Source organism: Centrocercus urophasianus, unplaced genomic scaffold, assembly GCF_019232065.1.
Source record: "Centrocercus urophasianus isolate 14NV4802_14NV808 unplaced genomic scaffold, USGS_Curo_1.0 seq_14, whole genome shotgun sequence".
Lineage (NCBI taxonomy): Eukaryota > Metazoa > Chordata > Aves > Galliformes > Phasianidae > Centrocercus > Centrocercus urophasianus.
The window spans coordinates 46240550-46255790 of record NW_024884586.1 but is presented as its reverse complement, the minus strand read 5'-3'; the positions used below and the strand labels follow the sequence as shown (position 1 = coordinate 46255790).

The 15241-nt window shown below is 45.3% G+C and overlaps 1 protein-coding gene across 6 annotated transcripts in view; it reads left to right on the top strand.

Annotated features, from left to right (window-relative positions):
- Window positions 1-15241, top strand: part of SYNE2 (spectrin repeat containing nuclear envelope protein 2) — a 155073-nt gene that overhangs the window by 126577 nt on the left and 13255 nt on the right. For all 6 annotated transcript variants that reach the window (XM_042814203.1, XM_042814205.1, XM_042814202.1 and 3 more), the window contains 4 exons: window positions 10183-10345; window positions 13878-14065; window positions 14207-14357; window positions 14838-15020. In XM_042814203.1, coding sequence (XP_042670137.1) covers window positions 10183-10345; window positions 13878-14065; window positions 14207-14357; window positions 14838-15020 — 685 coding nt within the window. The remainder of the gene's footprint in view (window positions 1-10182; window positions 10346-13877; window positions 14066-14206; window positions 14358-14837; window positions 15021-15241) is intronic.

The window sequence follows — 15241 nt, the reverse complement described above, 5'->3', positions numbered from 1 at the left end:
TTGGAGATATTCAAGAAGAGGGTAGATGTGGCACTGAAGGGCATGGTGGCGATGGGTTGACGGTTAAACCAGATGATCTTCGTGGTCTTCCCCAGCTTGAACAATTCTATGATTCTAAGCTCAGGTGGTATGGATGAGACAGTAGTTCTACTCGTCCCAGGTGTGACAAAGGCTGGGCCCTTTGAGGGAGCAGAGCAGAGCGAGTAACCTTGGAGGTGGGATGACCTGTGAGTGTGGGCTGTGATGCTCCACGCACCATCACCTTCCTTGTCAGTTTCCTTTTGCAAAATCCTTTAAAAATAAACAACAAAAAAATTAAGTTGTACTAAAGGAGCGTATGGAAACAGTGTGGTGGCAAAACCTGCATCAGCCTTGTTGTATGAAGACACTGCAATCCACATGTCTTTACAGGATCTCAGCCATCAACCATTGCTGATTCCATTCAATGCGTAGAATGAGTTGGCAGGAGGAAGGTTACAAATAAGAGGTTTTAAATTAAAGGAGGGAAAATTTAGATTGAATATCAAGGAGAAGTTCTTTACTATGACAGTGTGAGGTGCTGAAACAGGCTGCCAGAGAGGTTGTGGATGCCCCATCCCTGGGGGCATTCAAGGCCAGATTGGATGGGGCCCTGGGCAGCCTGGTCTGGTATTAAGTGGGGAGGTTGGTGGCCCTGCCTGTGGCAGGGGGTTGGAGATTCATGATCCTTGAGGTCCCTTCCAACCCTGGCCATTCTATGATTCTGTGATGGTTGGAGGCTGTAGAGCACAGTACAGGGATTGTTTATTCACGGCTGCATAATGGAGAAGGGACCACAGTGCTGCGTAGCTGCCAGCATGACAGCACTGAATCTCATGCTGTTCTTGTAACAGGCCTAAGTGAGGGCAGTCAGTAATGTACAGAGCTGTGCTATGAATTGGAGGAGAAAGTATCTGTTGAAGATCTGTGTGTTAAAGGCTAGCTCTTTATCCTGGACACTGAATCTTTCTAGTAGAGAAGCACTAATGACCCTGTGGCTAGAGGGTATAAAATAACCCATATCCACAAGAGAGTCTAGTTGAGATTTATAGGTGATATGAGTTCTGTGGTCTCTAATGTCTCCATGGCTGACCCAGCAACTTGGGTAACATCTACCTTCCCTATATTGCAGCGTATGTGTATGTCTTTATGATACCGAAATGAAAGCAAACAGTCTCAAGCCAATCTGTCAATACAGAATGTTCAACCTGGTAGCTTATTTCACCTTTTAAAACCAATAAACGTCCTGGGACAGATGGGCAAATTAGGTGAGCTCCCCATTTAGTCTTTGAAGTGATTCTCTTAGTTCATGGTGACAAGCTCAGATTTGCCATATGGCAACGTTTGCAGGACTTAGCACTTGCATTGTATGCCTGTGCTCAGTTTGTGTAATGACAAAGCTGTGCCGCATACGTTGCAGCTGGAGAGTGGCATGGTGCAAACTTGGAACAGTATCAAAATGTTCATTTTCATGGGGTAAAATGCATGAAGGCAGAGAAGTGCTTGGGAAAGAGAACAAATGAATTCTGTGCAGCTCAGAAGATACTCTTAACAGTACAGGTTATTGTGCTGAAGTCTCTGCTGATAAGGGGGAATGTGAGTGTACCAAGAGGCAGAAAGAGAGCCTTGTGCTGACCATGAAGATGGGCATCAAATATCTCGCTTTTCTTTGGTCACTGACCTTGTGGCAGCACTCTGTGAGAAAAAACATAGCATGCTTGCACTCCCACCCAAGCAAAGGCAAAAACAACAGAAGAAGCAAAGGCAAAAACAACAGAAGAAGCAGTGCACTGGCTGCATGCATGTGGGCAGACAGCCAAAAACCCACGGAATGGCATTTATATCCCTGATGTACTCTGGAGCGGCACTCCCAAGCTGTGCCTGCTTTAACCAGAGAGCATTGGCAGGAACCTGCACTGTGTACACAGTCAGAGGTGTATCCCTTGTTGTCCTTCCCTGGCCTGTTTGCCACCAACACAAACTCTATGCTTTGCTTCCTTATTCAGAGGGAAGGGTTTGCTGCTGTGTGCACAGAGCTTGCAGTCAGACAGGAGCAGCACCCATTGGTTGCAGGTGGGCATCTTGAGCCTTCAGGAAAATCTCCACCTTCCTCTGCGGCTGCTTCTGGTGGTTTGGGCTGTGTGGACAGTAAGAAATACGCATTTGGGGGGGGGATTGGAACTAGATGATTCCTTCCAATCCAAGTCATTCTATAGTTATGTGTTTTCTGTACCTCCCAGCATCCTGCAGCTCTCGGCACTTTCACAAAGCTGTGGAAGATGGATGCCATTTCTAAGCTGCTCTTGCTGTGAGCACACTGTGGTGTGTTTCTTGATGTTTCGTGGAGGAAGGCACATTGGTTGGGTCTGTAGCAGGAATGGGTTAAAATGACTGACTTAATGCAAGCATGAAAATGTGGGGAAAGTAGCAGTGCCACGTGTGCCTCCTTATCATTTTAATAAATCCTTGGCAGTTAGAGCATTTCTTTGTGTTTACAAGCCAACAGCCCTCATCATGGGGTCCAAGAATCCTAAACTGCAATGACTGGTCAGCCTCTTGCTTCTCGCATTGAGCTGAGGAGATACAGGGTTGTTTTCACTGTATACCAGAAAGAAATTATATAAAGTTCTTTACTCAGAGGGTGATATGTCCCTAGCACAGAGAAGCTGTGGATACCCCATCCCTGGAGGTGCTCAAAGCCAGGCTGGATGGTGCCTCACCGGGTGAGTTGGACTAGTTGGTCTGTAAGGTCTCTTTCAACCAAAACCATTCTATGATTCCCTGATAAATTCCCAAACAGTCAGAAGCAGCTCAGGTTGCAGTAAAAGAGGAGTTAGCTGAAGCTCTCCATCATCAATGCCTTGTGCTTGCAACATGGGAATGCTGCTGAATTTACTGGGGAGCTCCAGCGAAATTCTGCTCCACTCTGTGCTTTCTCTTGATCCTTGCACTACAGTGGGTCTGCCCGGATAACTGCCCGGATGGCAGCAGGCCACACCTTGTAGATGCAGGGATCGGATGAGTTCACACCACCCTCAGCTGCTCTCTGGGTGCATTTTCAGCCACGTTGCTTGCCCTTTGGCAGGGCGGCACAGTGAGCACCACGTGGCAGTGTACCGTCCCACCCCACTGCAGTGCAGCTGTGCTCTGAGCTCAAAGGTCTTCCTAAGATGAGCTGCAGATGAGCCCTGCACAGCAAGCGAAGCAAAGTGTGCTGCCGTGGTTACACCGTACAGCCATGTTCAGCAGAATTTTACTGGTTTGTGGCAGCACCACTGTAAAATCTCATTCTTTGTAATCATTTTGGTGCAAAAAATAATAATAATGATGATCTTTGTAGTTGAAATATCATTTGCAAAGCGCCTGCTTTCTTTCCTTGCTCTCCAGGTTCCCCGTCCTTCAGGGATTACGGTTCTGTTTGGAGCTGTGACAGGATTCATTATCGTCTCAGGCAGGATGGTTGGGCTTATTGGGTTATGCAATGCATGCCGAGGTGTGCTGGGAGCGGGGGGAGCTGGCTGGGCCGGGAATAGCCATGTCTCCCTGCTGGTCCTTCAGGGAGGGTTCTTACAATTTGTTGTCCACACCAGTCGTGCTAAATGCACCTGACCGTCCCTGGGCTATAGTCAGGTGGAGTGGAGCCTGAGTGTGATTTACCTGTGCAGTGAGAGGTGTCTGCCTGGTGCTTTCTCTTCTGCCGTGTGTTGAATGTGAGCGATTGACAAGCTCACACAGGTCTGCAGATTACCTGAATGCTGAGCAGCCTTTGATTTCCAGCCCATTCCTTGCATTTCTGGGGGGATTACCACAACTTTTATTTTTTGTCTGATGTTTGCTGGGTGGGAAATGACTTTTAACCCAAGGTTCCGTGACTTCCGCCTTATTTCCCTGCCCCACGATCGCTGGTAGTCATAACACACAAATTATGACTGTGTTTTTCCACAGATGAGTGATACCATAAAAGACATGGGGCTGTTTTGTCCTCCAGGCTCCTTGCTCAAGAGGCCTTCCGCCTGCACTGGGAGGTTACAGAGAGGACAGGGCAGTGTGTGGGAGATTTAATTAGTACTTAAAGACCTGGGATAGAATGGTACAGGTGACCAAGAAGAGCGCAGAGGAAGTAAGGATACACCGTGTGGGTGGTCTGTGTGCGGATGGACCTTTGCTTGATTTTGGGTTTGCTTCAATTTGACTTTGCTGCAAATCACCTGGGTGTGAGGCTCTGCACGAACAGAGAGACGAAATGAGTGCTGAGAGCTGCTCTGTCAGTGCCGAAGCCTCCAGCCTGCCACCGTGCTGTCGCCGGCCGTGTGCGGCTGTGCTGCCGGCGTTCCTTCATGTGTTCCTTCTGTTGTGTCAGAATAGAGCTCTCGTGGGTTTGCTTTGAGGAGGGATGCGGCCGTTTGCCAGGTAAAATGCCGAAACGCAGTGGGACTCATTGCTGCCGCGGGCTCCCCTGCTCAGGGGTCAGGGAGGAGGACGGGCAAGCCCCCCCCAGCGCGGGATGCTAAAGCAGCGAATAAATAGGGCATCTGTGGAGGAGGGGTTTCCTCATCCGTGTGTGCCGTGGTCGCACAGGCGTTCGCTCGGTCCCCTGGCAGCTTGGGATTTGCAGGCTGAGGAATGGTTGCTTCTTGCAAACCGTAAGTGCTGATTCGGGCTCGGCGGTGGTGGGTCGTGGGGCTGGGGGCGATGGCTCTGCAGCACGGGTGCACCGGCGCCTCAGTGCAGTTCCCCTTGGAGAAGTGGCCGAGCCAGCGGGCTGTGTGCGGGGCTTAGGAGGAGGAACGGCCCTCAGGGCCTCCGCCTTCAAATCAGACGTTTTGGCATTTTGCAGCCGAGGCTGAGGAGATGGAGAGCAGCAGCCTTTGGCTGGCTGCAGGGGGATGTGAGACGAGCCGTCCTCCTGCGTGCCCATGTGTGCTGAGCTCACAGCCCACGCACACAGGGCTTCCTGTCATGTTAGCAGCACCGCTGAAATGTCCTCACCCTGTACACAAAGACCTGAAATTCACCATTGGCATCACCACCCAGAATCGGGTCTTTTGTCCTTCACACGCTCAGCTCGCCCTGCACCTCGCTGAACAAAGGTTCCGGGTCTCGTGCATCTCATTTACTGCAGTAAACAATCCTGGCAGCTGGCAGGGCCATGGCAGCCCCTCCGCTGTTAGAAATAAATGGAGGCGGTGTCTTTTTCTGCCTGGCTTGCATGACGTTTGTGTTGTAGAGTGACGGCTTGGAGTATACATCAGGATGTTTTTCATCTCATTAGACCCTAAATGCAAATGTTATTTGTTACCCTTTCAGCTCAGGGAAAGTGCCTTTCCCTGCTGCACTTTGACAGCTAATGGAATGCAGCTGGCAGGCATTTTGTCATCTTTTGTGTTGTGTGAACACACTTCACTCAACCTGGAAGTGCCTCATAGTGGTAGATAATTCCTGAGTAGTTACTACAAAATATTCTGCTGCTTTGTGGGGCTGTGCAGCAATTCAGTCCCAAACTGAAGAGTCCCTAATCCAGTTCTCCCGCAACCCAATGCTGGCAGCTTCACTGGGCCGTTAAGGGCCAAATCCAATATCGAGTCAGGTCAGTTAGTCCTTCTGTTCACTTTTGCAGCCAGCTTTTTGTTATAATCTCCTGCTTTTGTTCTTTTTCTGCCACCAGTATTTTGGTGGAAAGATGAAGATGAGTAGCAATGGGGCTTTGTTTGACTTATCCCATGCATCTAATGTGTTTTTCTAAGTACTTTTTTGAATCAGGATGCCTTTAGAGTTGAGCCCTTGGCAAAAAACAAGATATTTGAGTTGGGTTTTTTTTTGTTGGTGATGGTTGTCGTTGGTTTTTTGTTTGTTTATTTGTTTTTTGAGATTGTGATATTATTCAGTTTTATTTTACTTTGTTTCTGGGAGTATGCTGAAGTGGTGAAAGGTAGCAACTTAATTCTCGTTAGGAAGCAAACTGTGTATCGCCAGGCCTTCATCTGGGAAACAGTAAGTTTTTCCTGTTTGAATAACTTGAGAATTTATCCTTCAGCAGTTCCATTAGCAGTAATGGTGGCATGCTTTAGGTGACAAGCAGGAGCTCTTGAAGTTCCACTGTGTGTTGAGTGATTGTCACCTGGACATGGGGGAGCTTTTGCCCCAGGTTTGGGGGCTGCACATCTCCCCCCCCAGTGCCCAGGCCCATCTTTCTGCACCATTTGTTCTTTCTGGATGCATCTCAAGAGAGTCTGTGAGATTTCTTGCATGCAAATAGCAAGTAATTTACAGTGCAGATGAGTGTGATTGTTGCAAAGGTGTAGGGCTTTTATGGATCTAAGTAGGTATTTTTTATGCTCTTTTTTTGATCTCTAGCCAGGGAAATGGCAGTTCTCTGACTTCTGTGCAAGTTTGATGAGGATGCTCTGCTTTCTCATCATTTCACCTGTTGCTTTCTGTGTAGGGCCCTTCCCTTTGCCTTGGGCTCAGTGTCTGTGGGTTGTAACAAGAACAGATTGGCCAATGTGAACATCTGGAGAGGACTGCCTTCCTGTTTACAAAATGCACTAATGTGAGCTTCTGTTAGGGTTTTTGTTCTCTTCTGGCTGCTTGGATGAAGTTTGAGATTGATGACTTAGGTCATTAATGGTGGTTCAGTGACTGACAAATGCCATATTCTGCGCAGAATATGTAACAAATTAAATGAGATATTTACAGCAGTGCATCTGTGAAGGCAACTGCTAGAAAATAAATACAAGTTCATGCTACCACTCTCCTTGAAGCTGTTATTTGTCTTATTTGTTGGATATGCAGTCAGTCATCAAGGCATAAATGTTTAATTATGATTGAATATGCCTTAGTTTAGCTTTGGACCACCTTGTCCATATCCACCTACCTGTTACCCAGTGTGCAGGTTGAATAAAGTAACCCATGGCTTATAACCCGTGAATTTTTCTGTAATGCAACTTTAAGACAGAAAATAGGTGGATACAGATTGAGAATGGAGTAAAAGAAGCAGAGGAACAATACTGTGTCCTGAACTATGGACTCAGCACATAGGCAGTGGCATCGGATGATTCCAACACATGTATCTCTTGCAAGACATTCTCAAAACAGAAAGCCTCTGTACAGGAGAGCAGCAGTTACCTTTGCAGAATAACAGTAGTTGTTGGTCAAAAGTCTGATAACAACCACATTTATGCCAGTGTACTGACATATTTAGAGTTCTCTGTTTTGAATGATGCTCTTTGCTTCATCTGCCATTTAGGGCAGCAGTTAAGCCTTGTTTCATTGGTCATGAAGTCCTGCAGAATTAGCAGTTGCAACTGTGCAGATGTTTGGCTTAATCTTTTTGTAGCTCTTCTGTTGGTTCCTTCTTTCTGTATTCAACACAGAGCCCATACTGTCCCATCTTTCCAGTAAGAAGGGCTGCCAGGTCAGTCACCTGCCTTTGGTGAGCCACAGGCCTGCTGAGTGTTATAATCAAGTGGATCAAGATTGGCTGGTGGGACAGGAGCAGGGAAGAGAGTGGAGTGAGAATTAGGTCTTCTTGGGCAATTTATTGCCAGCCTGTGACAGCACAAGAAAAAGCTGTATGGTTACTGGAGTGTGACATCTTCATTGAAAACCACTTAATGGAAGCAGGACCAGTAATGGGAAGATTTATGTAGCAGCTGTTTGGTTAGAAACCAGATGCCTTCTGCATAAAGGGCTGAACTTGAGAACAGAATTCTGAAAAGAGCTGGTTAATGAAAGCAAGAGCTGCTGAATGCTTTTGTCACCCCCTGGCTTCTTCTGACAGCTGCAGCAGTGGAAAACACCGTTGGTTTACACCAACAAGCAGACTGCTTTGTGCTTTTCACCAGTATCAGTGGCTTTGCAGGTGAACCACGGACTTGGGCCAGATCCTTCAGGTTGGCTTACAGGGTTGAATCAACCAGACTAGACTAATTTTACGTTCTGGAGAGTGCACAATTGCTAAATACTGTCTCCAGGAGTCCTACTTACAGGATTATTCTCTTCTTGGTCACATTGTAAAACTGCCTGAAAATTCTCCTGAAAATTCTGCCTGACCCTTTCGAAACAAGAGGTAGGGGAAACTGCTTCCTACGCTGATAGTCCCTATGAGACCCCAAATTTGCTTGCCTTACTTGATACCGTGGCAACACTCAGCAGAACTGAACAAATCCAGCACAATCATTCCCACATCTCCCTAAGTATTTAACCTTAAATCAAGTGTCCAGCTGACGTCTGTGTCCTGTTTGGTTGCCTTAAGATTGCTAATAAGATCAGTCGTTGCTCACAGGGTGATATATTCATCGTGGATGAGCTATCCTGCATATCTCTTGTTGTTGTATCGTATGCTACAATGGGCAAGTGCAAAACCCACTCGATTTCAGGCAGTTTGGACTCCTCTAACACTGGCTAGAACAGCTTAGCAGCCAGGCAGGACAGTGGGCAAGAACACTCATTTTTTTTCTTGCAAGGAGGGGCAGGTCCTTTGCATGAAGCCTGCAGCCCGGAACGCTGTGAAGGCACTTCTGCCTTCATGTAATCCGTCCCTGCCTGCACTAGGTGAGATTACTGTCTGTCTCCCTCCCAGCCCCATTCCTGGCTTTGCACAATGCTGCTGTGCAAACAGGTGAGTTAGGGTTCATCTTGGATGTCCCAGCTGCTCGTATTGTTTAGCTGGTGGCAGTTCCCTGCTCCAACATTTGACAAATAGGTCACAGTAGCTGGTAAATGGGAAATGTTTTGACCTTTTCACACTTCGTACCAAACTTTTAGCACTGAACTTGATTTAGACTAGGCAGTCACTTAAAGCTTAATGCAGAAATTGGTGTTTTTAAAATCTCAAATGAGGTCAAAAATCCATCCCCAGGTGTAGGGTCAGAATGAGACAACAGAGGGATGAAAGAGGCCAGGAGGGATAGTGTAGGGAAATGATGCCAGCTGGATGTGGGCTCTCTCTAGGGCAGGGGAGAAATCATTTCACCTGACTCCAGTTGGTGTTTATAGTACTGCATTATAAACCAGTGCTGTTCACAGAGAGAAGTGCTTTTTGGTACAGTTCATCCTATCTTATAATCTAGATGTTTAAAACAGGTCTGATTAAAATCAGGATGTAGAATTTGTTTATTTTTTTTCTTCTTAGATTAACTATCAAAATGTGGTTGGCAAGCTCTGATATCAAACTGAAGTCAGAAGAGATGTATTTCATCCAGTATTGGGCTTTTTACTAATTGTTATTGGAAATGTCAATAAATGAGAATTACAAGAAGACACGTGAGAGTGGTGAGGTGGTTTAGCAGATACTCCTTCAATATATGAAGATAAATTTACAAAAATCTGTAACCGGGCTACTTGGGCAGTTTGAGAGGTTTGTAAAGGATTTTGACATGGGAATATTTTGTAAAGGCTGTAAAACGTTTGTCTGTGCTTTGAGAGCTGTGCTATAAACAGCTGTAAGAAAACTAACTGCTATATACAGTTTATTTGCTTGTGTGGTGTATGACTCTCCAACTGTTGGATATTTCCCTTTTTCAGTGTTTGTTGTTTTGTTTTTTTTTTTTCATTTTCACCCACTAGGAGAGTCTGGCAGCACTCCACACATTTCAGTTTCTTGCTTAGAAGAACTTTCAGCATAGCACTGTGAGGTCTGAAGCTGTTATAGCTCAGGCCTTCTCAGGAGTCAGCATTCGTTTACCCAGGATGTTGGACATTTGGTGTGGGCACAATTCTGTTTCCACTGGCAAGCAATACTTTGCTGGCAGTCCTTCTGCTTAGGGTAGGCCTGGTGGTTGATGAAGAAAGCCTTGAACATCATTCACAGCAGGTACATTGGGGCATAGATATCCATTTCAGTTTAACTGAGACATCTTACAGTACAGACAAATGCCCAAGAATGAGCTGAAGACCTGAGCAACAGATGAGTGAGGCTACAAATTTGACACTTCTCGTTTAGCTTCAGTAAGTAATTCATACAAGACCTCCCTGCATTTGTAGAGCAGAGGCTTACTGAGCCAATTTAGGTAGCTTTTAACTAAAATATGGCTCTAGTTTACAGACAGCAGGTTGGTGTGATAGCACGTCCTTCTGAAAGCCGTGCCTGTTGTCACCTTCTGCTAACATAACTTCCACTGATTACAGTTCTTTGTAACAAAATGTTCTTCCTGATTTGCTTAGGGTGAAGAAACTGAAGGAAACATTTGCTTTTATACAACTTTTGGACAAAAACATGAGTAACCTTCGCACCTGGTTGGCCCGGATTGAGTCAGAACTTTCTAAGCCTGTTGTTTATGACATCTGTGATGACCAAGAAATCCAGAAGAGACTGGCGGAACAGCAGGTGGGAAATAGGAGCAGCCAAAGCGAATGAGCTGAAAATTTGCTGACAATTGGTCCTAGTTTAAAATCACGTTTCTCTTTTCTTTAGCCAGGCCTTCTAACTTTCACTGCATGTTCCTGCCAAGATGCATTATGAGGATTTTTATTTGCTTGTTGTTATTTCAGTATTGTAAGTGTTGGTCTGCTCCCTCTTCTCCCCTCCATTGAAAAATACCCACAAAGTACAAGGAACAGCTTTTTCACATCAGAGTTCTTGCCCAGTTAAATTCAACCCTGTAAGGGCTAGACAAGGCGCTTTTTGTTTAAAACCATTCCCCCTTGTCCTGTTCCTATCAGACCATGTAAAAAGTTGTTCTCTCTGCTGATAATAAGCTCCTTTAAAGGAGTGAAAAGCCACAGTGAGATCTCCCCACAGCCTTCTCTTCACTGGGCTGAACAAGCCCAGCTTCCTCAGCCAGGAAGATAGATGACCTGGGCTCAGCATTGCAAAGCCTGAATCACAGAAGCAAGCTGGCTGTGACAGATGTAAGTGCTGTGATATGAGGTATTGCACTCTCTAGCTCTCTCCCCTTCCTTCTCTACTTGCAGACAGTATTGCCACAGGATACTGTGGGATGGTGCATGAATCCTGCTGAGGCATAGGTATGAACCAGCCTAGCAGTACTGGCCATTGGTGTACTGCATGTAGGCTTTTCTCCAAGACAGTGACTTATCAAGGAGCTTTTAAAGATCTGTGCTAGTTTTTAAGTGCTGAAGATGGCAAGGACTGGTTACAACTGAATGTGCAAGCTTTTCCAGTCCAAAGGAAGTTGGTTGAGATGTCCTGTAGTAAAACTTCTTTCTCTAGCAGCTGGGGAAGGAAAAAGAGCTTCTCCAAAGCACAGACTTGCTGGTAGAGCAGCATAAGCTGTGTCAACCTTTCCTCTGTGCTATAAGTCTGCCCAGGTTCTCAGTGCCTCCTTAGGAAGGCTGGGAATCACGTCTGTCTTCTAACTCTAACAGGAGTATTAGCCCTAAAACTGAAGATCAAGAATAAAGCTGTGAAATGTGGAACTTTATGGCATCTGCCTCCTAAGAGTGTTCTTCCCATCCTTTCCAACTTCTGTCTCTCTGGCTGCTGCTTATTTTTCTAATAAAAGATCCCTTACTGACCCAGACCTGAGGGCTGTGTGCTCTGCTGGCTGCTATGGCTCTCAGTTGCCTCATGTCCCAGAGATCATGGGAAGAGCCTGTGCCTCTGTGACGGCAGTAGGGATGGCTCCTGCCAATGCCAGCAGCTGGTCAAACACCAGAACCTTTGGTTCTGTGTTCTCATGGCTCCATCTGCACTGGGAATAGTATGTATAGTATTTTCTCCCCATTCAAACCTTTTGCATTTCTCAAAGGCTGTGATAAATTGCCATGCAGAGAAGTAAGATGGATGCATAGGAATTCTTTTCCAAACTAAAGCCATTGCGGCAAGAGCCATCATTTGCTGCTCAGAGCTATCTACTGCCTTATTGTTTGGTTTCTGTCAGTGCAGACCTGTGGGCACCTCCAGACTGCTCCTACTGTAAACTTTCAGCGGGTTGTGCATGAGAAGCTTGTGCTGACTAAAAAGACTGTAGGAAAAACATACTAGCAAAACCTTTATCTAAACGCAACAAGTAAAGAGATCCCTCCTGGTTTTGTCTGAAGGAATATTTCAGCAAGTGCAAAGTGTTGGTGAGAAATATGCCCTGCAGGCTTTGTTTGTTTGACATCCTCAGCTGGAAAAGCTTTACTTGTTCAGTCTTGACTAATGACATTTAAAAGCATTGTGCATCCAGAAAGATGTTTTAGGGCGTGTTTGTTCAGAAAGATGAAGTTTGAAACATGAATAATACTCGTTTTTAGATTTCAAGTTGATTTCACCAATGCAGAAGTCTAGCAGGATGTAGACTGCTTAAGCTGATGGAAAAGTACCTTTTTGGGCTCAAGATACGTTCTTGGCCTCATGGTCTGGTTGTGTTTGTCTCACCGTAATGCAGTCAGGTCATTTGGAATAACAGCTGTGAAAACAGCAAGGATTCTGCCTGGGGTTATTGCATGTGAACCCAAGCATGAGCAAAAGTAATGAAACTGTCTCAGCACCATGTCATAATGTAAGTAAGATGGTTTTGTAATCTGTGTTCCAGATTCTCATCTTTAGAAATATGGTTGTAAATCCAGAGTATTTTAACAGATACAGAAGAATCTCTCTTTGTAATAGCAGTGGGGTAGAGCTGCCTTGAGAAGTAGAGACTGTACTATAAGAACACTTCTGCCTTGTGCTCAGACAACAGCTTTGAATCGTTAGTAAATTATCAAAATTGATGCAGGGTTTTCTTCTGGCAGTCTCTTATCTGTTTAAAGATTTTGGTATGTTATCACAAATCCCACAAGCCAAATTATTGCCATTTCTGGCTTAGCCCTTCTTTCAAGTACTCATGTAACAGTGAAGTCTTCCACAAGGTGATACTCAGCTCCTTGTTAGTTTCAGGGAAGACCTTCCTTCAGTTCTTCTTGTATTTCCTACAAGCAATGTCTGGGTGGGCTTTTTTGGTGTTGTGTTGGTTTAATTTCAGTCAATAGCTAAACCAGGTCTGCTTCATCTGTTCTCTGCAATCAGTCTTTTAATGGGAGTTCTTGCTGCTGTCAGAAAAATATTTGTTAGTGTTTGCTGTTGCTCTCTGTTTTGTTTTGGTTAGAGGCTCCATTCCCTTCTTTAGGAAAGCCAGGAATGGGCTGAAAAATTGAAAGAGTGGGCATTGTCATTTCAGTGATATTCACACTTGGTAATGTGCAGAGTTACTTTTTCAAGATGAAATACTTTGGTAAGGCTTTCTTTTTATGTTCTTCACTTACTTTGACTTTCTGAATAGTTGTGTGTACAGAAGGAGCTACCAGAATAGGATGGAGAAGTGAAAAGAAACATGTAGTGTAGGTAAGGCAAAGGGTCTTTGCCAGATCCTTTAAAATAGTCTGTTGAAACAGGAGCTCTGGAAGGGCAAAAAAATGGAATCATAGGATCTGTGATAATAAGGGCAGTAAGAAAAGCAGTGTGACACTGGCTGCTCTTTTGCTGCGCTTCTGCAGTTTGTGATATCAGTCTGTGATCATGCAGTTACTGAAGTACAGGAAGTGTACAGTGAGTTCTCTATCAAGTCTCACACTGTGGTAAGCTGACAGGACATACTGTCATCTGGTACAGTCAAAATTACTAAGTATGCATTTACAGTGTGTGTAAGGTTTGGATTTTGAATGCATGTTAAAATTGTCCATATTGTTCATGAAACGTCTGTGCTTTCACTGAGAAATCCATCTGGACAATTCCTTTTTTTCTATGGTAGTTCTGTCCTAATCTGTCTGTCTCCTATGCAGCCCATCCCGTAAGCCTTCGTCCTAAAGCCAAGTAACCTTTTACTGACATACAAACTGCTCTTTCCCCAACTTCTGCAGCATTTTGAAAATGGATGTCTGACACCTAGCCACATGTATTGCCTTCCACTAAAACCCTTCTTTTGTCGATGCAGGATCTGCAGCGGGACATAGAACAGCACACAGCTGGAGTGGAGTCTGTCTTTAATATTTGTGAAGTCCTGCTGCACGATTCCGATGCGTGTGCTAATGAGACGGAGTGCGACTCCATCCAGCAGACTAGCAGGAGCTTGGACAGGCGGTGGAGAAACATTTGTGCCATGTCGATGGAGAGGCGAATGAAGTAAGTCTGTGCCCAGCAGCTCCTAAAGCAGTTTGGGTCAGCATTCTGAAGAAAAGCTTGTGCCACAAATCGAATTTTGAAAAGAAATAAAGAATGATAAGCTTGTGATAAAACTCTTCCGTTTTTGCTTCTCCCTATCAGAATTGAGGAAACCTGGCGCCTATGGCAGAGGTTTTTGGATGACTATTCTCGCTTTGAAGATTGGCTAAAATCAGCTGAAAGGACAGCAGCTAGCCCCAACTCTTCAGAGGTTTTGTATACACACGCGAAAGAGGAGCTGAAGAAGTTTGAGGTGAATTTTTAACAACATGTTTGTATCTGGCTGGGCAGTCAGACTGCTGAGTGCTTACTGCCTCTACAAAATGCTCAGATTGCTGAAAAATACATTCTGTAATTTGAAGTTAACATACAGCAACCATACATTATATAGCAGTATTATGGCTACCACATATCTGGCTGGTCTGTTTGTCTCATTTATTTTTTTTATGGGGAGAATATAAGACTCTGATCCAACACAATCCCTCTTACAAGTTAAAGATTTGTTTTTATTTTTTTATTGTTGTTTTTTTTCTTCCTAGTGATCTAAAGCTAAGCAGATGATTTTAAATACGGGTCCTTCTCTGGGCTTAATTTTGTAGTTGGAAAGACCGTTGTTTTTGTTGTTTTTTTTTTTCTAAGGAGAGGAGGCATCTTCATCTCTCTCGATGGATAGTGTTATCCCAGTTCTTTCTCTTGTCAGCAAGGGGGCTGAGTTTCTCCGTTTGCTCTGCAGGCATTCCAGCGGCAAATCCATGAGCGGCTCACTCAGTTGGAGCTGATCAATAAGCAGTACAGGCGCCTTGCCCGCGAGAACCGCACGGACTCCGCCAGCAAGCTGAAGCAGATGGTGCATGAAGGCAACCAGCGCTGGGACAACCTCCAGAAAAGAGTGGCTGCCATTCTGAGGAGACTCAAGGTAAGTGAGTGGTGAGGTGAGGGAGTTAAGGAGCACTTTCAGGTTCCTGTAGGAGATGCAGAAGGGCAAAACACGTATTCAAGAGCAGCTGTGTTGAGTTGTGTCTAGAGTTACCAGTGTGGGAGAGCACCTCTGGAAAGGTCACCAAGTACGTGGTGCAAACGTGTCCTTGGCAGATGGGTTCTTGATAAGTGAAGAAGCGTAGGTGAGGAATTGGCCCA